The sequence below is a fragment of the Rhinichthys klamathensis genome, unplaced genomic scaffold, assembly GCF_029890125.1.
Source record: "Rhinichthys klamathensis goyatoka isolate OS25496 unplaced genomic scaffold, OSU_Roscu_1.1 h1tg000018l_1, whole genome shotgun sequence".
Lineage (NCBI taxonomy): Eukaryota > Metazoa > Chordata > Actinopteri > Cypriniformes > Leuciscidae > Rhinichthys > Rhinichthys klamathensis.
In genome coordinates this window covers 1,771,352-1,794,311 of record NW_026606569.1, presented here as the reverse complement: position 1 = coordinate 1,794,311, position 22,960 = coordinate 1,771,352, and the positions used below count along the sequence as shown (strand labels likewise).

At 39.7% G+C, this 22,960-nt stretch overlaps 2 protein-coding genes across 2 annotated transcripts in view; one reads left to right on the top strand and one right to left on the bottom strand.

Moving 5' to 3' along the window:
• Positions 1-2,966: 2,966 nt before the first annotated feature.
• LOC130070894 (zinc finger protein 721-like) overlaps positions 2,967-22,960 on the bottom strand; it is a 32,037-nt gene continuing 12,043 nt past the window's right edge. The window contains exons 2-9 of the mRNA XM_056235460.1: positions 13,646-13,829; positions 13,433-13,551; positions 12,249-12,405; positions 10,548-10,619; positions 6,056-6,370; positions 5,668-5,793; positions 4,581-4,904; positions 2,967-3,776 (exon numbers count right to left, since the gene is read on the bottom strand). Of these exons, the coding sequence (XP_056091435.1) occupies positions 3,121-3,776; positions 4,581-4,904; positions 5,668-5,793; positions 6,056-6,370; positions 10,548-10,619; positions 12,249-12,405; positions 13,433-13,551; positions 13,646-13,829 (1,953 nt within the window). The 3' untranslated portion in view covers positions 2,967-3,120. The remainder of the gene's footprint in view (positions 3,777-4,580; positions 4,905-5,667; positions 5,794-6,055; positions 6,371-10,547; positions 10,620-12,248; positions 12,406-13,432; positions 13,552-13,645; positions 13,830-22,960) is intronic.
• LOC130070319 (tripartite motif-containing protein 16-like) lies at positions 11,960-18,589 on the top strand. Its single transcript, XM_056234685.1, has 6 exons — positions 11,960-12,615; positions 13,450-13,545; positions 13,632-13,865; positions 15,695-15,854; positions 16,005-16,052; positions 18,022-18,589. Exons 1-6 carry the CDS (start codon positions 12,043-12,045, stop codon positions 18,570-18,572), a joined length of 1,662 nt encoding a protein of 553 aa, XP_056090660.1. The 5' UTR covers positions 11,960-12,042; the 3' UTR covers positions 18,573-18,589.

The window sequence follows — 22,960 nt, the reverse complement described above, 5'->3', positions numbered from 1 at the left end:
GGGGCCGTCATCATGGTGTTCCTAATCTTCAACTATGTCCCTGTTGAGAATTGTGAGGCACAGCGCAGCACGCAACTACCTCCTGGCATCGCACCTCTATCACCACCATTTGATGCCGCTCGGTTGGAGTAGCCTTTTCCCATGTGGGTGTTGTTGTTCCTAACTCAATGCCTCCTGTACCCTGTTGGACATGCCCCACTACATCCCGATGTCTGAGGGCGGCCTTTGCATCTGCTACTGCTGCGCCCGGCTTCCATTTCCTCCCAACTGCCAAAGTGGGAGCAGCACCACGTACCAAGGGATCCTGGGACTCAGTGAGTGTCAACTCCAGCCGTACTTTGGCACATTTGGCCTCTTCCACCAGGCCTGAGAGATAGGCAAAGAGCGAGCTTCGTTCACATACAGTCCTACAGTGCTCATGCATCTTGGTAGCCCAAGCCACTTCCTTACTTGGGGCATTCACCAGCCTCTCCACTCAACTGACGTGGGACAGTTGGCCTTGTAAATTGTAATGGGCTATATGCACGCATAAGTTCCGCGTTTGACGCAAGGATGCTCGTGCGTTTCCGGTTGGGGAGATTTAAAGCGGAGGAAAACCGAGGAAAACGGGATTATGGCAGAGTCTTCAAAATTTACTGTCCTCTCGTCTTTGAAACGAAACTTTAATACGTTTAGATGTAATTTTATATATAGTTATGTTTTTTCAATATAATAAACAAATAAGCATAAACAAAATGAGGGGTGTCTGTTTTGTCTGTTTTTGTGACTAACGTTTCTTTAGTATAGCAATAGAGTATAAAAACCAATATAAATTCTCGGAATAGCATTGGACTCTACGATCGGCGGAAGTAATCCAGCATCCTTAGACCTTCACCGGAAATACCGCCGTGCATAGAGCCCATTGGCCACATTAGACGGGGTAGCAGCCAAAAATGGAAGCACCACAACTTCAATTTGCCTGGAAGGGCCGTTGTTGATCTGTTTGAGGCTGATTGTGTCCTGCCTGAGTTGTTCCACCTGTTCAGCGTCATTGACACAACATTGGTGCCACATAGACCTATTGTTTTTTAGGAGATAATTAACGGTATTCACTTCACCTATGGACAGGGTAAGGTCCACGTAATTGAAGGTTTTGTGCGTGTTTGGTCTTTTCAGTGTGCAACCTCATTTACAATTTCAATTAAACTCTTACCATGACCCCGAGTTTTAGGTTGGAATGCCAATTGATCATTAGTCATTTATGTTATCACTTTCTAGACATTTAATTATCCTCTTTTACTTTACTTTTGATTGTACTCCTTAATTTTGATTCCAATGTCGCAGAGTCTTGTTTGGGCCATTTATAAGTGGTTGCTGATAAAAATATTTTATCTTCTTGGAATGAGGTTGATGTGTAATATCCAGGGCAAAATAACAATTTGATGTTACAGTTGAATTTTCTTGCTTTTACCATTTTTCAGTTGGACGCTTCTAGGGTGATCACTAACGTGGCCGATCACAGAACTTGAAACCAGTGTGTTGCCAAGATCACAGAATTGGGCTACTTTAACACTGTTTCCGTGGGTTGTTTTTCATGTCTGCGGGTTGAAGCGATCCCATATAACATGGAATGCGAATTTTCCCAGGGGAACCCACCAACAAAGCAGACTTTAGCCCCCAGCACGCATTTTTGAGACCCACCCTGAAACGCGATTGGGCTAGTTTTGAGTAGCAATTGTGCGGATTTTGTTGTGAAAACCTAGCAACCCTGCTTGAAACATCACAAAAATTATACGACTGTTCATTCGAGAATATTTGGGTTTTTAACGGGTAAGTTTATATCTGGTTCTCTCACCTTACTGATGAACTGTAGTCAGCGAGTAAAGGAAAATTAGGTGAAAATCGTTGTTGCAAAAGTGATTCTATTTATAACTATTAGGCAATCCATCACCACACCCCAAAAAAGCCACAACATGCAACTTTACAATAATTGACTCACTTTACACAGGTTCCATGTTGGTAGCAATGATGGTTGAAAACCCTGACATACCAGTCAAAACGCCTGAAAATATTATTTAAAAGGTGACCTTTTTGCCATGTAAGATCATAATATCACAGAAGCTTTAAATAATTGAGTTACCACAACTGGGCAAGGTGAGTAAAATACGCTTTTGTATTTGGACACACATTTTGTTTTTCCTCTTCACTACTGTCAAGGTAGTTCCTGAGTGTGTGTTCCTTGCCTTTGTCGCCTTTGGCCTACTTAGTTGGAATTTAAAAGACAATATTCAGAGATTATCAATTCAATTCATCTATATTTGTATAGCGCTTTTCACAATGCATATAATTTCAAAGCAGCTTCACAGAAAATGTATGCGTCTACATTTCAAGTTAGAGTGATCAGTTATCAGAGGTGTCTAAATGATGTATACAAACCACGCAGTTAGCTAGTAATGTATTAATTTAAAACAGTGAACTCACTGAAGTCAAGTAGACTGCACTGACACTTTCAAACGAGAACAAAAGCTTGAACTGAATAGAGCTAGATAATGACACTATTTGAACTAAAGTAAAGCGGATGGTCAGGTGCAGCCATGGGAGTTCATACCTATAAGACAAAAAAAAAGTTTAATAAAAATTATACAATCACACTTGGTTGACATTCAGCTGCGGCGTGAACGTAACTTTACTCTTACACAGATACGAATTTTCTGCTGCCATTTTAAACCGGTGAGCCATTTAAATCTCTTTCCACACAAAGAACACAAATGTGGTCTCAAATCTGCATGACTTTTCAAGTGAATCTGTAAGTGTGATGGCAAAAGAAAGTTATTACATGGATCACAATTAAATTGCCTTTCTCCAGATTGAATGCGTTGAACATTTTTGAAATTGCTCCTTTTTCTAAGCTTCTTTCCACAACGTGTTTGCAAGTGACGTTTCAGGTCTCTTTTGTATATGAAACTCTTCTCACACTGAAGACACGTGAAAGGTTTCTCTCCAGTGTGAAGCCTCATGTGAACCTCAAGTGAGATTTTCTGACTGAAAATCTTTCCACACTGATGACAATTAAAAGTTCTCTCTTCAGTGAAGCCTAGAGTGGTAAGTAAGGGTTATTGCACGTGTAAAACATTTACCACATTAAAGGCACATGAATGGCTTCTCTCCAGTGTGAGTTTTCATGTGAGCCGTAAGATTTCCATTTTGTGAGAAGCTCTTTCCACACAGTTTGCAGGTGTAAGGACTCTCACCAGTGTGAACTCTCCTGTGGGCATTAAACGTTCTTTTATATGAGAAGCTCTTCCCACACTGTTTGCAGGTGTAAGGACTCTTACCACTGTGACTTTTCATGTGTGAATCAAGGGTTGCTTTAAGTCTGAAACTCTTTCCACACTGAACACATGTGAATGGCTTCTCTCCAGTGTGAATTGACATGTGTGACTTAAGACCTCCTTTGTGTGCAAACCTAGTCCCACAGAGTTTGCAGGTGAAAGGCTTCTCTCCAGTGTGACTTTTCATGTGGGAATCAAAAAGTGCATCATATTTGAAGCTCTTCCCACACTGTTTGCAGGTGAAAGGCTTCACTGCAGTCCTCGTATGAGAGTTGAGGTTTACTGAGTTCTCTCCTGAATGTTTTCTCTGAATGTGGGAATTAAGGGATACTTTCTTTTTGAAGCTCTTTCCACACTGATCACATGTGAATGGCTTCTCTCCAGTGTGAACTCTCATGTGGGAATTAAGGTTTCCCATGTGAATGAAGCCTTTTCCACACTGTTGGCATGTGAAGTCTTTCAGTTCTAAAGCAAAAAAAAAACATTCGAAAAAAAGTTAACAGCAGTTTAATGGCTCAAAGACATCAAAACCAAAATAGAAGTATTAAAACATCAAAACCAACATTTTGCAACAAAAGTGCATTGTTATAGACCAATCCTGAATCTGCCATTTAGATCTAAAATATTAGAAAAATAGAGTCCTCTTCACTGTGCTATGGTACTTCTGAACAATTTCAGTCAGGATTAAAGCACCATCATTTATTAAAGTGATACATGACCTGTTTTTGGCATCTAATCACAAGAACATCTATGTTGTCAAAAGAGATAATAGCACTAGATCACAACATTCTTTTGGATAGGTACGTTGTCATTTGTCACTAAGCATTAGCACGGTTTAGGTCAAATCTATTCGACTGCTAATACTTGTGTAAACAAACAGACGTTTCATCAAACACAAGTATGGAGTGCAACAGGGCTCAGTATTAGGTCCTCTGCTTTTCTCCTAATGTAGGCTGTCCCCGAGGGGCATTATCATTAGAGTTCATTATGTTTTGCAAATGATACTCTGTTTTACATTTCCTCACGTGATAAAACTGCCCAACTGTCCAAGTTGATTTTGCGGCTGTTGTATCAACCAACAGATAACAGATAACAGACAAAAAAACAAATAATCATTCATAATGAAAATAATCTCCTATGAATTTTATATTTTTTTAATCATGTCTGCACACACTGCATAGAATAAAACTCCCCTAGTCATGTAACTTTAACAGTAGTGAATAACACATTTCTGTGGATCCCACAGATTGCAGGTGTGACGACTCTCACCTGTGTGACTTTTCACGTGTGAATCACAGGTTGATTGAAGTCTGAAACTCTTTCCACACTGATGACATATGAAAGGCTTCTCTCCAGTGTGAATTCTTATGTGGTATGTAAGGTTATGTCCTCGAGTGAAACTCTTTCCACAATAAGAGCAGGTGAATTTACTGTTAGATTTGGTCTTCTGAACTTTTGTTAGTGATGAAGTTGTTTCAGTCTGTATGGATTTTTGTATATCCATGAAATCATCCCTTTCATTTTGATCTTTCTCTTCTATTTCATTCAGTTCTTGATTCTTTTCTTTCAGTGCCATCAGGTCTAAAGCGAAAAAGACAAATACAAGTTAATGGCAGTTTAATGGCTTAAAGCAACAGATATCAAAACCAAGATAAATCATCAAACACAAGTAAGGAGTGCAACAGGGCTCAGTATTAGGTCCTCTGCTTTTCTCCAAATGTATGCTGTCCCTGAGGGTCATTATCATTAGAGTTCACTTTGTCTTTACGATTAAACTCAGTTTTTAATTTCCTCACAACATGATGAATCTGTCCAAGTTAGCATAGAGTTTTGTTGATTTTGCAGCTGTATCATCTAACTGAAAATATAAGACATACTAATTGATCATGAAAATAAATCACAATTGAATTATTGTTTATAAATCATGTCTGCATGCAGTGGATGGAATAAACATCCCCCAGTCATGTCACTTAATGAATAACCCATTTCTGTGGATCCCACACTGTTTGCAGGCGTAAGGACTCTCACCTTTGTGACTTCATGTGTAAATCAGGAGGTGATTTAAGGCCACATCCACACGAAACCAGAGCTTTCCCTATCCAATCTTTTTTTCTTCCTCATTCTAAATTTTTTTTCCGTAAACACAGAGTCTTCTCAATAAATGTATACCACATCGTTTTCAGTCGGTTTCAGTGGTTTCGTGTGTACGCATATATGCCAGACCAGTATGTGGCGCTGTAACTCTGCCACAGAGATACACTAAACAAGGAGAAGAAGATTTGGAGCGAATGCGCATAACCTTGCGCGCTGTATACGAACCCAACATCACAGCAAGGTGAAGGCGAAGATTGCTCACCGTAGTAGCATAGGAGCAGAAGATTTTGCTTTAGTAAAGGCTCAGTAGCTTCTGCAGCACGATCACAATCATATAGTCCGCCATTGTTGTTGATGTTACGTGTGACGTAGTGGTGTGTGACTAATGCTGACACGTGGTGTGATATCATCGTTTCACAAAATGTACGGATTGGCCGTACACACGAAAACGCAAGGGTGTCGATTTCAGATTTATCCACTCTGGGACCCGGTTTAAAAAAATAGCGGTTCCAGTGTCCCAAAACGCCGGATCCGTACGAAACGCCAATACGATACAAAATTAGTACGTATACAGCTAAACGCGTCTCTGTGTGGACAGGGCCTAAGTCTGAAACTATTTCCACACTAATAAGATATAAAACGGTTCTTACCCGAGTGTTTTCTCTTTGTGTGGGATTTAAGGTTTGCTCTCTGACTGAAACACTCTCCACACTGATCACATGTGAAAGGCTTCTCTCCAGTGTGAACTCTCATGTGGGTTATACAGTCACGTTTGAGTTTGAAACTCTTTCCACAATGAGAGCAGGTGAAGTTACTGTTAGATTTGGTCTTCTGAACTATTGTTCGTGATGAAGATGTTTTAGTCTGTATGGATTTTTCTACATCCATGAAATCATGTCCCTTATATTGATCTTTCTCTTCTATTTCATGTTTTTCTTGATTCTCTTCTTTCAGTGCCATCAGGTCTAAAGCGAAAAAAAAGACAAATACAAGTTAACATCAGTTTATTGGCTCAAAGCAACAGACATCAAAACCAAAATTGCGCAACAAAACTGCATTGTAATAGACAAATCACGGGTCTATTGACGCTTTTCCACTACATAGTACCAGCTCGACTCGACTCGCCTTTGTTTGGTTTTCCACAGTGTAAAAGTTGTACCTGTACCTGCTTTCGGGTACTTTTTTTCGTATCACCTCCGGCGAGGATCTGAGCGAGCTGAGGCGATACTAAAATGTGACGTGAAAACAATGCAGACTGCTGATTGGTCAGAGAGAATCGTCACTATTCACTGCGTCATCATTGCACGCGCCAGACGGAATAACCCCGCCATTTGTAAATAGTTTGGCCAGAGATTGCGTGATATAGCCTCTACCCATTACTACTATTAAAACAGCATACACTCGATTTCCTCCATTGTCCTGTGTGTGTGTGTGTGGGTAGCGGGTGTGTGTCGCGTAGAAGATTATGTCACGGCAGTTTCCTGTGGCGTCGCTATGACGACCAGGTACTATTGCAGAGGTACTATCTGTACTGGAAAACGGAGCGAAAAGCGAGCCGAGTCGAGTTGAGCTGGTACTGGTAATGGAAAAGTGCCATAAGATATTAGAAAAATCTAGTCATCTTCACTATGCAATAGTACTTGTGAACAATATCAGTCAGGATTAAAGCAACATAATTTATTAAAGTCATACATAAACTGCTTTTGGCATCTAACCATGAGTGCATCTTTCTTCTAGTGCTATTATCTTGTGGAATGATAATGAATGAATGAACCGATTTGGGTTGAAGTGACCATATGAAATTAACATGAACATAAACTTGGAAATTGTTGTAAAAATTAGCTATATAAATTAAATTAACTTTAACTTGTGAATGTCATTGGTTGTTTTTGGTCATAATCCTTGTGCTTGTGTTCCCATTGTCTCTTGTCTAGCTTTGTTCCCTGTACCATTGTTGGTGATTCTATGTTTAGTCCAAGTTTATGTTCATGTTAATTTCATATTGTCACTTCAACCCAAATCGGTTTATTGGAATAAACTATACTTGGGTTCAATTCAACTCGACTTCAGTGGACTACATTACACATATTATAGACATGATTCATGGGTCTTTTTTTAAAAATGTTGTCTTAATTTTAAAATCTGAAAGTTCTTGTTTTAGGTTCTTCATATAGGCTAGGCCTATTATATTGTTATATAAAAAACATTAAGACAGGTTTTAATAATTATTAAAACATTTCTTAATGTTTTTTATTGAATGAAACGTTTTTCATTATCTTAGAAAAACATTAAGAGAACGTTTATATAATGGGAGAATTGAACGTTTGAATAACGTTCTTATAACCAAGCAAGAACGTTAATACAACGTTTATATAAAGGGAGAATAGAACGTTCTAACGTTATTATAACCAGGAAATAACATTAATACAACGTTTACATAACGGGAGAATTGAACGTTCTTATAACCAAGAAATAACGTTAATACAACGTCTAAAAAACGGGACTTTTTGAAATTCCCAAGAACATTCAGAAATAACGTTTTTATAACTTAATGGGAACGTTATGAAAACGTTCTTATAACCTAAAATTGTTAGCTGGGGAAGAGGAGCGATTCGCGATTGCACTGAACACGTTTTTAAGTGCAGGCATATTCTCTGAGCGAGGCAGCGAGCCCACTCAGCCCAGAGAGAGAATTCTTACAAGAGAAGTGTATCTGAGAGCGCGCGCCCAGTTCCCGCGCGCGAGCAGAGAGATTCACGCTCGGCACATCATATTCCGCGCGCGAGCAGAGGGATTCACGCTCGGCACATCATATTCCGCGCGCGAGCAGAGAGATTCACGCTCGGCACATCATATTCCGCGCGCGAGCAGAGGGATTCACGCTCGGCACATCATATTCCGCGCGCGAGCAGAGGGATTCACGCTCGGCACATTTACATACATTTTACATTTAGTCATTTAGCAGACGCTTTTATCCAAAGCGACTTACAACTGAGGACTAAACCAAGCGAGTCATCGTGAAGAGGCAAAAGCAACGCAAGAAGTGCTCAAAATACAAAGTTCAGCCATAGCTCGGAGTAGCATAAGCCAGGCAAGCGAGGATTTAGAGGAAAGGATTTTTTTTTTTTTTTTTTTTTTTTTTAAGTTAAGTGCTCCCGGAAGAGATGAGTTTTCAATTGTCTTTTGAATGTTGTCAGGGATTCTGCATTTCGGATGAGGGTGGGGAGATCATTCCACCAGCATGGAACCGCGAATGAGAATGTTCTGGAGAGTGATTTTGTGCCCCGCTGTGATGGTACCACGAGCCGTCGCTCATTGACAGATCGTAGGCTTCTGGTAGGGATGTAGACTTGTAGTAGTGAGTGGAAGTAGGAGGGAGCTGAACCTGTGGTCAATCTGTAAGCAAGCGTCAAAGCCTTGAACTTGATGCGAGCAGCGAGTGGTAGCCAGTGCAGAGAGATGAACAGAGGAGTGACGTGGGCCCTTTTGGGCTCGTTGAAGACAAGACGAGCTGCAGCATTCTGGATCATTTGTAGAGGTTTAGTTGCACATGATGGAAGTCCAGCCAGAAGAGCATTGCAGTAATCAAGCCTAGAAATGACCAGGGCCTGGACGAGAAGTTGTGTTGCATGCTCAGTTAGGAAAGGCCTGATCTTCCTGATGTTGTGCATAGCACATCATATTCCGCGCGCGAGCAGAGAGATTCACGCTCGGCACATCATATTCCGCGCGCGAGCAGAGAGATTCACGCTCGGCACATCATATTCCGCGCGCGAGCAGAGAGATTCACGCTCGGCACATCATATTCCGCGCGCGAGCAGAGAGATTCACGCTCGGCACATCATATTCCGCGCGCGAGCAGAGAGATTCACGCTCGGCACATCATATTCCGCGCGCGAGCAGAGAGATTCACGCTCGGCACATCATATTCCGCGCGCGAGCAGAGAGATTCGCGCTCGCGCATAATATTAATGTACTTTCGCGCTACAATAATGCGCTCTCGACATCTGACAGGATAATAACGCCATACTGGAACGCATTGACGGACCGCATCCGTGTGCAGTGTGAAAGCTCTAACCTGTTAACATGGGGAAAAATACACACTGCAAACAGAGTATGTGTGAAACAGGCGTAAGAGAAGAGCTAAAAAGAGCTTCACCGTGAGTTTATCGAGGCCTTAAAACATCACTTAGTGGTCAACGGCTGCAAATTCATTTGTCTCAGAATCATCAGCACCTGTGGCAGAAGACCTAGTCTATACATGTCATAGACACAGCACTATCATCAACTTCCTGTGGGAAGCCAATGTGAAATGTCAACTAGTTAACAGATAAATGGCAAACACTAGCAGCATCCAGTGGTGGAAATTGATGGTGGGTTTTAAACAGACAGATTAGAAGAAATGCTTTCCATTTTAGCCGTTCTCTTCCAGATCATGGCAGTCGGGTTACGTCACTAGGTGGCCGCACCGGTTTCAAACGTTAGTTCGGTTTCTTGACATTTACTTTTGGCACTTTGTCAAACCCCAACCCTTTTATTTGGCACACCACTCCAAAAGGACACTAGACACTGAAAACATATGTGCTGAAAATAACACAATGTGTGTCTTGCTTTAGTAATCGCATCAATGTGATCCTTTTTGTATCCATCTAACACAACTATGTGTTGCAGAGTAATTGTTTAAAGTTTTAAAATAGGATATTAAACATGTTCGATCACTATCCAGTTTGTATACTTTTATTATGAAATCACACATAGAACCATTAAATACTGTTCATATTCCATTTTATTTGTGTTCTTATTTAAGATGAATTTATAATGCATAATTGTATTTACAACAGTAAAACACATTTAAAAGGACATTAAAACATTAAAAACTTTTATAGAACAATCATAGAAACCTTCTTAAAATAATTCAACAACAGGTACAGATGAGTTGTATAACATTTAAGGTCCAATTTCCTGATGAACAAGTCATCTTTCCCATAGTGTCCACCTTCATCAGGGCATAAAACAGAAACATAAAAATGACCAAATTATGAAATACAAGCTTTATGTAAAGTTCTCTTCTTAGTGGAGCGTGTGCATTACCAAGGCTGGCATGTCCAGAAACAGGGGATATTTCTTGGAGACTTCACTAACGGATGATGATTTTCTTGTTATTCTTCACATCCTCTTTATCAGGTTCAACCACTCCACTTGGCACGGTTTCATCTGGAATTGGCAAAGAAGATTCATGTGTACAAGAAAGGCATTTCATACTGTAGATCCATCAACTATCACTCTGATGCCTTACCTTGAGATGCACCCATAGATTGGATTTATTTTTCTTTCTGTTAATTATTCTCATTTTAAACATGACAGTGTCCAAACACAGAAAAACTCCTGGTGAAGCGACTGAGATCCATGTAAGACTATTATAAAGATGGTGATTATTAAAGAGGAGAGTGAAGACATGAAGATTGAAGAAACATTCAGAGTGAAACATAAAGACTGAACTGTAAAGAGGAGGTGAACTCAGAAAACAAGGAGAAGAACTAAGTGGAGATTTACTAATAAACAATAACAAAACAAAACGAACTTCGAATCCAAACTAAACACAGGGAGAACAGAACTGAGAGACTTCCACATGTACATCCATGGAAGGACGATAACCAACACTGAACACAGGTGTAGATATACACAGAGGGTAACAAGCTAACAAGACACACCTGGGAACAATCACAGAACTATTGACAAGAAAACCACAAACTGACTATGAAATGGAGGCGGAGACAGAAACTTAAAAGTCCACACACAAGACAAGTAAAATATGTTATAAGATACTGAGGAACACACAGGTTGGTTTCATTCTCAAAGCTGAACTCAGTCGTTTGATCCTTAATAAAGTTTCCAGCTCTACAGAAATTAATGATATTTTTAAAGGAATGTCATATGAGTGTTGTGGTAGAAATTCCCCTACGCACCTGACTCAAGTTAACCTCTTGTGGACATGTTGAGATCACATGACCAGACAAATAGTGCTGAGAAAATAACTTTGCAAAATCATTACAGACTTGCTGCCATGTTGACAACAGACTTGCTGCCATGTGATGAATTGTTTTTGTAAATATGACTCATCTTATACATCCTGTACAGTCTGTATCAGTGTATGATTCAACTGTTCCTCAAGGTCTAGTATAAAAAAAAAAGAAAAGAACAATCGCAATACAGTGCAAAATCGAATCGCTGTACTTGTAGAATCGCAATTCTTAAAAATCCAATAGATATCGTATCGGCACCCAAGTATTATGATATTGAATTGGGAGATAGGTGTATCGTCCCAGCCCTATGAGGAACTGGACACAGTTTTCAGTCCTGCGGTACCAGTGAAGTATTTATGAAACAGAATAACTGAACTATTAAAGGTGTTGTCTTGCTTCTCTGTAACTTCTATTCTTTGAGTGTGTGTCTGAGACTGATTAAACACAATGTGTGTGGGACCAGGAACGAGAAAGCTGCTTTACAGACACACCTGTTTTGCACACGTCACTTAAACACAGAACCAGGAAACAAGAAACAGTTTCAGTTCAGGGAAAGAGACACTGAACTGTAGTTGAGCTGTTGTGTGTTTGTGTCTCTGTATTCTTGCTGTAAAATGGCAGAAGCCAGGTTTTCTCCGGATGAGTTCCTGTGTTCAGTGTGTCTGGATCTCCTGAAGGATCCAGTGACCACTTCCTGTGGACACAGTTACTGTAAGATCTGTATTACAGGCTGCTGGGATCAGGAGGATGAGAAGAGAGTCTACAGCTGCCCTCAGTGCAGACAGACCTTCAGTCCAAGACCTGCTTTAGCTAAAAACACCATGCTGGCTGAAGTGGTGGAGAAACTGAAGAAGCGTAAACTTCCTGCTGACTGTTACGCTGGAGCTGGAGATGTTCAGTGTGACGTCTGTACTGGAAGAAAACACAAAGCCATCAAGTCTTGTCTGGGGTGTCTGAACTCTTACTGCCAGAGTCACCTTGAACAACATGAGAGTTGGTTTAAAAGAAAGAGACACAATCTGACTGACGCCACTGGACGACTGCAGGAGATGATCTGCCAGAAACACGACAAGCTCCTCGAGGTTTTCTGCCGCACTGATCAGAAGTGTATATGTGTGCTGTGTACGATGGATGAACATAAAAACCACGACACTGTATCAGCTGCAGTGCAGAGGACAGAGAAACAGGTATGAACTTAAGAGTCTCTTAATACTCATTTACAGGCTCATCATTTTGTGTATGGGTCCACTAGAATACATTTACATATTTAATGTCTGTTTTCATCCTCTCTGTCTGAATGCTGTTTTAGCCCTAGGGCTGCACTATTAATTGCAACGAAACTGCAACGCGATTTGCGATTTTTTTTTATGCGCAACTTGTCAGTGCAGTGCGGCTGATCGGTAGTAAAAGCTGCTTTATCTGAAGGCCAGAGGGCGCTCTCACGCAAACACGCCTAATATGCCCCGCCGCAGAAGTACGATAACACACATCATTCCAGGAAATCCCTATCGGGCATCATCGCTGTAGCTGAATAAACAGAAGATTTAAACACTTTGAATGTTGATTAAACATGACTTATAAATACACGACTGCCTTATTCTGTGTAAGAAGCCACATCATCTAACAGAAGGATTGATGTCAACTGTCTTTATGAAGTGCGTTTGGAGTAAAGCATGTTATTAAATGTTGTCTTTTGTTGGACAGGAGGTTCATAAATTATTCTCATGTTTAAAAAGATATTTGATGTGTGTTGCTCTTTCAAATGCACACCATAAGTGACTCAAATTCACAGTGCTTTCAGACGGAGCAGCGTTTAAGAGCCGTACATTAATGACAAGCTGCGCATAAAAAACAATCGCAGCCTTTGCGATTTCAAAATTGCGATAAGCCAAACCAGTTTAAAGTGCGATTACATGGAAATTGCGATTAATCGTGCAGCCCTAGTAGAAACCTGAGACATTATTCATTATACATTCTTTTGTGTTATGCAAGAGAAAATCATACATTGGTTTGTCCTTTAGCACCAGCTGAAGGAGACGCAGAGGTCGTTCCAGCAGAGGATCCAGCAGAGAGAGAAAGATCTTCAGCAGCTGAGAGAGGCTGTGGCGTCTCATAAGGTGAGTCTGGAGAAGAAGAGAAGTTTGAGACGTCTCAGTCAGGACTCACTGAAGCTCACTGTGTGATTGTGATGTGTGTGTAACAGCGCTCTGCACAGACAGCAGTGGAGGACAGTGAGAGGATCTTCACTGAGCTCATCCGCTCCATTGAGAGAAGCCGCTCTGAGGCGACACAGCGGATCAGAGATCAGGAAAAGACTGCAGTGAGTCGAGCTGAAGGACGACTGGAGGAACTGGAGCAGGAGATCAATGATCTGAGGAGGAGAGACGCTGAGCTGGAGCAGCTTTCACACACACAGGATCACATCCATTTCCTGCAGGTAACAGAGATCTAGAAGAACAGGATCATTGGGTTTTATCCGATACCAGTACCTACTCGGTATTTTTTAAACGGTTCCGGTGCTTAAACGGTTCTTGAAACGGTACTTAAGAAAACGAAACCGCACACACTTTATCAAAAGATAATACCCTTTTATTTACAGGGCCAAACTGGACATCTTTAAACAATATAAATACAAGTAACATATGGTAATAATAAAACCAATATAAAATAAAAAAAATTACATTACATTTTACACATTTACATAATATCAAATAAAACAATATTGTATCAAACAATGTAATAATACTGGAGATTAATAGAGATTGCAGAGCTGCCAACTCTCACGCATTGACCGTGAGACTCACGCAATTGACCCTTTTCACACGCTCTCACGCCACACATCCATTTTCTCACGCAGAGAAAAATCGCGGACAAAGAGGACACCGACAGACAAGACAGAGAAGGTTACTTTTGATATGGAACAAATCCACAGCTGTCAGATTCTGTCAATATTTTTACGAGATTCACACAATAAATAACGTTTTGGCTCTTTGAAATGTGACAGATCGCTGTAGCGCGTCAGTTCAAACGGCCAGTGATACAGTAGCCTACAAATACAAATCCACTGCTTCTTAGCTACGCAGCGTTGAGTGAACCTATGAAAGAGAACATCTCTGGTTACTGGTGTAACCTATGTTCTCTCAATTGGGAACGAGACGCTGCCAAGCTCCTCGCGCTGCCGACCAGCTTCCTTTTTCGGCAGAGAAATCTGAGGAGCAGATGGCGCGCGCGCGCCAACATAATATGACGACGTAAGTGCGTCGAGGCGGCGCCCGCGCCATCAGCCAATGAATGGGCTTGATTCTATATGGGATTCAGACTATCGGCACACCCAGAGGGCGTTCTGACGCGTAATTTTACACGTGAAATGCAGCCAAACCTTGCGAGAAAGAGCGCGCATGCGAGACAGAAGAGACTGTGCGTGTGTGTGTGCCTAATTAAGTCAGGCACCGAAATCAGGCACCGAAATTGTCGTTCTTATTCGGTCTGGTTACTACCGTTTACGTCGGAACCGGTTCCCTATTGGCACCGAGTTTCGGTACCCAACCCTAGTGTTCGGTTATTATATAATCATCAGTTAGACTCTCTTCTTCTGCAGTGTATTTAAACCACAAAACCTGACATTGGGATCGTGTCAAATGAGACAGAATGAGCCAAAGAATTCAGAATTAATCAAATCTACTCAGTCCTGCCGTTTGATGCCATTGATGCTCTTGATCTGTTAGTATGTTATTGCCAGATGTTTGATCATCCAAGTGTTTTCCTAGAAAGTTTGCTTATGGTGTAAATGGCAAATGCTAGAACTTATTGCACTAGCATGATATATCTGCTTCATATTTGTTGATGTAGACCACAAAACCTGACACTTCGATAATGTCCTAAGAGTCCTTGTGAATTTCAGAGGCAAAAGTTTAGAACTGCTCAAAAGTTATTAATAAAGGTAAATCTACTCGTTGCCTTTGAGCGGCTTTTCCTGATTCAATTTACTCAATGTGACTCCATTGAGGCACTTGACATTAATGTTATTGCCAGAAGTTTGATCATCCAAGTGTTTTCCTAGAAAGTTCACATATAGTGTAAGTGTCAAACGCTAGAACTTGTAGCTCTAACATGATGTAATGAATATGAGAAGAATGAAGCTGATGCTGTGAAAGTGCTGGATTGAGGAGAGTTACTAAAGATCAACAAGAGCTGCACAAATCTGACAGTAGTGCAGGTTATTGATGAAGTGTGGAGGTGATGAGCTTTGATTTCTGTTTTCTGTAGAGTTTCCAGTCTCTCTCAGCTCCTCCTGAATCTACAGAAGTAAATGACAATCCCTTCAGTCCTCTCTCCTCTTTTGATGGCGTGAGAGAATCTGTCCGTCAGCTGAGAGACAAACTGGAGGATTTCTGCAAAGTGGAGCTGAAGAAGATCTCTGACAGAGGTAAAGTCCTGGAGATTCTGCTCTCAGAAATGATCCTCCATCATCTCATATCATGTAGAAGATCATATTAGAAATGTCTTAGGAACAGATGCAGGGATCATTTTCTCTTGACATGATAATCACACTCTTCATGTCTGTTGATTTCCACAGTCACTTTCACCAACATTGTTCCCAAGACCAGGAACGACTTCCTACAATGTAAGTCACTAAGAAAACAAGCAGAAAACTCACTGAGTGTGTTCATGTTCTTCATGTAGAAGGTGAAAGAAAACATGACAGAAGAGTTTTAGAGTTGTAAATTAGCGGTTTTTAAACGGGGTGTCCGGCGAACATAGCGTACATTTGTTCTTGTTTCACTCTGATATACTTCACAATAGAGAAGAAAAGACTATTGCAGCTTCCATTTCATGCTGACTTTAAAACTCCCACAATGGGCACACACACACACACACACACACACACACACACACACACACACACACACACACACAGGCGCTGGAAGCAATATATGTTTTAAAGCCGCATAAAAAGATTAGGCCTCACAGGCTGCCCGCTGCTCCGGGTGTGTGTATCCACGTTTGCAGTGTGTGTGTTCACTACTCACTACTCTGCTCCTAATGTGTGTGCACTAACTTGGATGGGTTAAATGCAGAGGTCAAATTCAATCATGTGTCACTTTCACTTTCACATGTCCAAGTTAATCTACGTAATTAAAGGTTTCAGTGCCAGATTTCTAAAGCGGTTATTTAACACTTAGAAATATAATTCCTCTTTACATGCTTTTTAAATTATATATAGGTGAAAAATAATAATAATATACACCAAAATGTATATTATAAATAAAAATGTATAATATACACCCCCGATAAAAAGTTTGGGGTCGGTTTTTCGACTTCATTTATTTGATCAAAACACAGTACAAACAGTAATATTGTGGAATGTTATTACTAATTAAAATAACTGTTTTCTATTTTAATATATTTTAAAATGTAGAATAATAATGTGAAATGTGTGGAAGTGTTTTTATCTGGACTTTTTGATGAACAGAAAGATTAAAATAGAAAAAAATGTATTGCACATTTACAAAGTGGGAAATAGAGCACAACTATATCATACTTACTGACATCCAAAAAAGCAAGACTTGTGACTTTAACAAATATGTAAATCAGGACAGGCCTAAACTGGGGATTCAACATATTCTTCAAAAACAGGATATCTTCTAAAACTAAGGGATAAATATGGGTAACACTTTATTTTACACGTTACTACATGTATTTACTATAGTAATAACAGTAAATTGTGCATAATTAAAGTAATTAACCATCAACCAAACTGTAACTCTATAGTAAATACATGTAGTCAATTGATATTACTCAGTACTTACTAAAGTACAATGCCTCTACATCACCTTAAAATAAAATGTGACCTAAATATGATTATTATTCACTGAAAGCCAATTAAAAACATTGATCCAAGATTTAAAGGTAAAATCACAGTAGTAAAAAAGAAAAGCTTTTCAAGAGTTTCAGGAAAGGAAGAACAAACTGTTTTTATCCTTAACAGGATTTTGTTTCAATTCTCTTTAATTTGTGAGTCAACAGATGGAAATGTAAAAAGCTCAAGATCACCAAAGGCTGAAAACACTGAAAATCCCCAACAATAGTCCAATGATGCTTCAAAACCTTGTAAACCATATTATTACACTTATTTTTAAAGATAAAAATTATTATAGATAAAATGAAAGGTCAATTCGTTGTACCATTTGAATAATGTAAATATAAATAATGTAAATACAATAATAGGCCTAATTATAATAAACAGAGTAATAATCAACATTAATATTCAGGGAAGACGATTAGACAATATTTTATTAAGTGGTGTGTGAGGGACCTGGATGATGGATAATGATAATGGTGATTTGCACAGGATATTAGACAGATCTGACAGATGCATAATTCCTGATTCTGATGTGTTTTCTCTCCATCAGATTCTCATCAGTTCAAACACACACACACACACACACACACACACACACACACACACACACACACACACACACACACACACACACACACACACACACTCACTGATGTGTCTTCTCTCCATCAGATTCTCATCAGTTCAAACACACACACACACACTCACTGATGTGTTTTCTCTCCATCAGATCTTCTTCCGCTCACTCTGGATCTGAACACAGTGAATAAACGCCTCCGTCTGTCTGAGAGGAACAGAGTGATTAGATTCACTAACACAGTCCAGCCGTATCCTGATCATCCAGACAGATTTAATGATGTGCGTCAGGTGTTGTGTAGAGAGAGTGTGTGTGGACGCTGTTACTGGGAGATTGAGTGGAGTGGGAGTGTGTTTATATCAGTGTCATATAAGAGCATCAGCAGGAAGGGATCGCGTAATGAGTGTGTGTTTGGATATAATGATCAGTCCTGGAGTTTGTTCTGCTATCCTGACAGTTACACATTCAGACACAATAGCATAGAGACTAAACTCCCTGTAGAGTCCATCAGCAGTAAAGCAGGAGAGTGTGTGTGTCTCAGGAGGAGAATAGGAGTGTGTGTGGATCCCAGTGCAGGAACTCTGTCCTTCTACAGCGTCTCTGACACAATGAGCCTCATACACACAGTCCAGACCACATTCACACACACACTCTATCCTGGGTTTAGGCTTTATTATACTGGATCATCAGTGAAACTGTGTTGATGAGTGAGAACAGACTGTAGAGATTCTACCCATAATGCTTTGGGCTGCAAAATTTGTAGTAAAATTGGTAAATTGTCAGTTTATTAATAAATGTGAAATATATAAACCCAGATCCTCTGATCGCACTGTAAACACTTGATTAGTGAAAGTATGAGCACAATTATTCTGATCTAATCCAGTTTACTGTAAATAAACTTCATGAACAGACCTGATGCTCTGAGAAAAGATAAAAACAACAAGATTGAGTCGAATCATCATCATCAGTTCAATCCAGATAACTCAGAAATGTGTGACTAATGGATTGCTGTTTAAAAGAACTCTGATGGTGTTTGTCACACACACTCGCATTGGTGTGCTGTTGCTTGTCCCCTGTTTTAAATACCTAAGTCATGAAAAGAATAAAAGCTTTTTATATATTATTTTATATTTTTCTAAAATTATTTACTTGAGTGCCTTGGACTGTTATTTTTTTGAGGAAGTGTAATGTTTCAGTAGAGGATGTCAAACACTCATTAGCTTTTTCTGCATCTAGCGGCACGTTCATAGATGAACGACCCATGTGATCTATACGATGACCTTTGACCTTCCTGAAAGATGAGCCAATCCCACTGGATTATGACCTCTGACAGTATTTCTACGTTAAAGAAACACGCTGTCCCTGAAAAAACTTGATCTGTTGTGCTTTGTTGTATTATTACACGATTCCTCTAACACTGACCGACAGGAACACAATGATATTATCACTGACACTCTCTCATTCCATTATTTGACTTTATTAACCACTATTAGTCCAAAAATAAATATACAGTATACAGAAAATCAACTTAAATAAGGCTACAATGATAAATGAGACAATATAGACCTACAAACGTGTTCAATTATATTGTATATGTAAGCAATAAGGTACGAGAGGCTGTGCTGTATCGTGAATAAGTCACGGCTGAAAGGGCGTTGTTAGGCACGACGGGAAGCGGAGAACCAGCGACTAGTTCGCAAAAGTAGGTTTTCGACAAAATTCGACATAGCAGAACATTTTTTCAAGGCTCCAGCACTTACGGTTTGGGCTGCACGATGCGTTTTATGGCAGAAAAATAATAATAAAAACCCTTACAATTACAATAGGTTTTCAGCACTTCGTGCTTGAACCCCTAAAAATCTGTACAATTACAATAGGTTTTCAGCACTTCGTGCTTGAACACCTAAATATCACCAGGGGCGGAGCTAGACTCTCAGTACCTACCTGAGCATTGTTTCTGACCATGTCCATCCCTTTATGGCCACCATGTACCCATCCTCTGATGGCTACTTCCAGCAGGATAATGCACCATGTCACAAAGCTCGAATCATTTCAAATTGGTTTCTTGAACATGACAATGAGTTCACTGTACTAAAATGACCCCCACAGTCACCAGATCTCAACCCAATAGAGCATCTTTGGGATGTGGTGGAACGGGAGCTTCGTGCCCTGGATGTGCATCCCACAAATCTCCATCAACTGCAAGATGCTATCCTATCAATATGGGCCAACATTTCTAAAGAATGCTTTCAGCACCTTGTTGAATCAATGCCACGTAGAATTAAGGCAGTTCTGAAGGCGGAAGGGGGAAAAACACAGTATTAGTATGGTGTTCCTAATAATCCTTTAGGTGAGTTTATATTTATCATGTCTTTGAGGCATACGCTGAATTTCGGTTAATTTATGATGAGATGCGCACCAGTTCACGTGCAATGGAAGTGACCACGCCGGCGCCTCCATGTCATGATTATATTGTCTATTTGCTTCTTATTTATTAAATCCAGGCAATTGGTTGATGAAAAAATTATTAAAATTAAGATACAGTTTATACAAAACGAAATTCACTTTAAAGAAAGGCTTTCTACAAGACAAAACTTAATTAAGTGGCCAAAATCATCCATTTTTGGATTTTTCTTTTGTGGATTTATAGCGTAAAAAAAAAAAATTACTTTGAATTTATCATCAACAATATTGTTGTTTGATTTAATAATCATTGTTAAACATGTTCAGACTGAGGGGAAAAAACATTTTAACAGGCTAAATTGAATATTCACAAAATGTGTGGGTCTAGGTAAAAAAATTAATTTTCCTGAAAACTATTGAAATGGATTTATCGCGTTTTGGAAAAGAGCTCCTCATTTGTATAATACATATAGGCCTATTTCACTCAGTTTTGATTAGTGTATGACACTGATTATCATGCTAAAATACTGCCTTATGCGTAATGTAGTTTATTTGCGAATATCTGCTTAGGTGTAAATATAATGTGATTTAGTGCATTTCAGCCTCTGGTAAAATATGTGATAGCCTACTGTCTGAATACTAGACATATTTTTTTATAAATGTTCGCTTTTGATTAGCCATCAACAGATACTCGCGGTGACGCGGTGTATGGCCCATCAATAGATATTTCTTCGTCCTATGGCCCATAAACAAATATATACATAAATTGTGTGTCAATACCCATTAATTGCCCATCAGTTTACTTTGGATTATGCATGCTAACAGTTTTTGTTGTTGTTGTTATTGTTTTATAGGACGCAGGTGTCTTTCAGTGCGATCGAGAATCATACCGAGTAAGTGCACAGACGTAATATTTATAGATGAAATGTAATTGTGTTTACATCGTCATAATATAAAAGTACATATTCTTGTGTGAGATTACAAAAACTATTGTCTTTTATTTATTTATTCATAGCCATTAGGGATTGATAATGATAATAATACAGTTTCTTTGATTGTGTTATCAATAGATGTGAAGTATTTTTGTAAAGTATAAGTCAGTTGACTTGTATATGTAGCACTGTGGTCTTGTGAGTCACAACATTTAGTTCCTCCACGTAGAGGAATTACAATAAAACAGATTGAAAAACAAAACCTTTGCATCTCCTCTCATTCTTTGTTCAGGCTGCCTCACAGCACCTTGATGGGGCATTAGCCATTGGGGGAGTGTCTTTAGTCTTCCCTGGTGGGAATCTCATTAATATTCATGGCCATTCACACTCCCACGCATACAGCAGTGCTGACACAAAAACTGACTCACAAAATTTAAATTGTTATATTGTTGTTTGTGAAAGAGTGGTCAGAATGACTTTCACATCATTTTGTAGTAAATTCTAGCCTACAAGAATAGTAACTCAAAAGACTTGTGGACAACTATTCAGTATGTGTTATATGGCCTTATTGCGGTGAATTTTTTCCCCCCAAAACTTACTAACCACACATAATATTTTTTTGCTATAAAATGCAAACATGTACATCTATTTTGCTCGCATATCATTGTAGCAGAGTTTGTGCTGAATACACCCAAAATTACATGTTGGCCAATGGTATGCTGTAAGTAGCTGAAATTTGCACAAATGTCAGGGCATGTCAAAACATCTCAAGGGCCCCAAAAACACCTCAGACCCCAGAGGGTTAATGGACTTAAAGTCCCATGAATTCAAAATTGACCATACTTACTTTGTTTGCCTAAATTGATCGTTTTGTGGTGAACAATTCATCCATGCAAGTCAATCCACACAAAAAATGTTTTTGGCTTCGTAATCTTTAATCAAAATCTGAAATTTCCCCTCCCCTCTGCGTTGGAGGACCTTCCCTGATGACGTAGGTTTCACGGTTTGGGTGTCTGCTTAACATCCGTAACCACGCCCCTCCAACTGACAGTAGACAGGCTGAATGAAAACACCTACTTTTCTAGATCCAATCAGGTGCTAGTTGGGAAAAAAGCCATGCCCACTATTTTGCCTCATTTAGTATTCTGTTTCTCTCGGAAATACGTCACAACACTGGAGAAAAGTCGTTTGCAACTTCCGGTTCACGGGGACTTTAAAGGTGCACTGTGTAATTTTAGCGGCATCTAGTGGTGAGGATGTGAACTGCAACCAACAGAAGTTACGGTGGCCGACAGGAAGTGATGTCGTCGTCTGAGACAGCAGAGAGTAGCCAGTTCAGCAATGAGGTTTCTTTACAAAGATAAATTAGGAGATTATGTTTATTTAATTATTCGGTAAAACGATATGTTATTGCGACTTGTTCATCATTGTGTCAAGTGTTTTATTCGATGACTTTAGCTAGCTTCTTTGCACGAAGAACAGGGGCCTGTTTCAGAAAGGAGGTTAAGTGAAAACTCTGAGTAGGTTAACCCTGAAATGAGGGAAACTCTGGGTTTTCTGTTTCAGAATGGGAGGTAAGTCTGAGAAAGCAGAGTAAGTCAAGCCCGTTTCTGAAAGAGAGGTAACTTATACTCAGAGTCAGTTACCATGGTAACTTACTCTGTGAACCTAACCTGGTCAGGAGCAGGTTTTCTTCGGTAAACCCAGAGTTTATTTCGGTCTCCTCCCCTTTTTTAAAGAGGAAGCAGTGTTTAAAC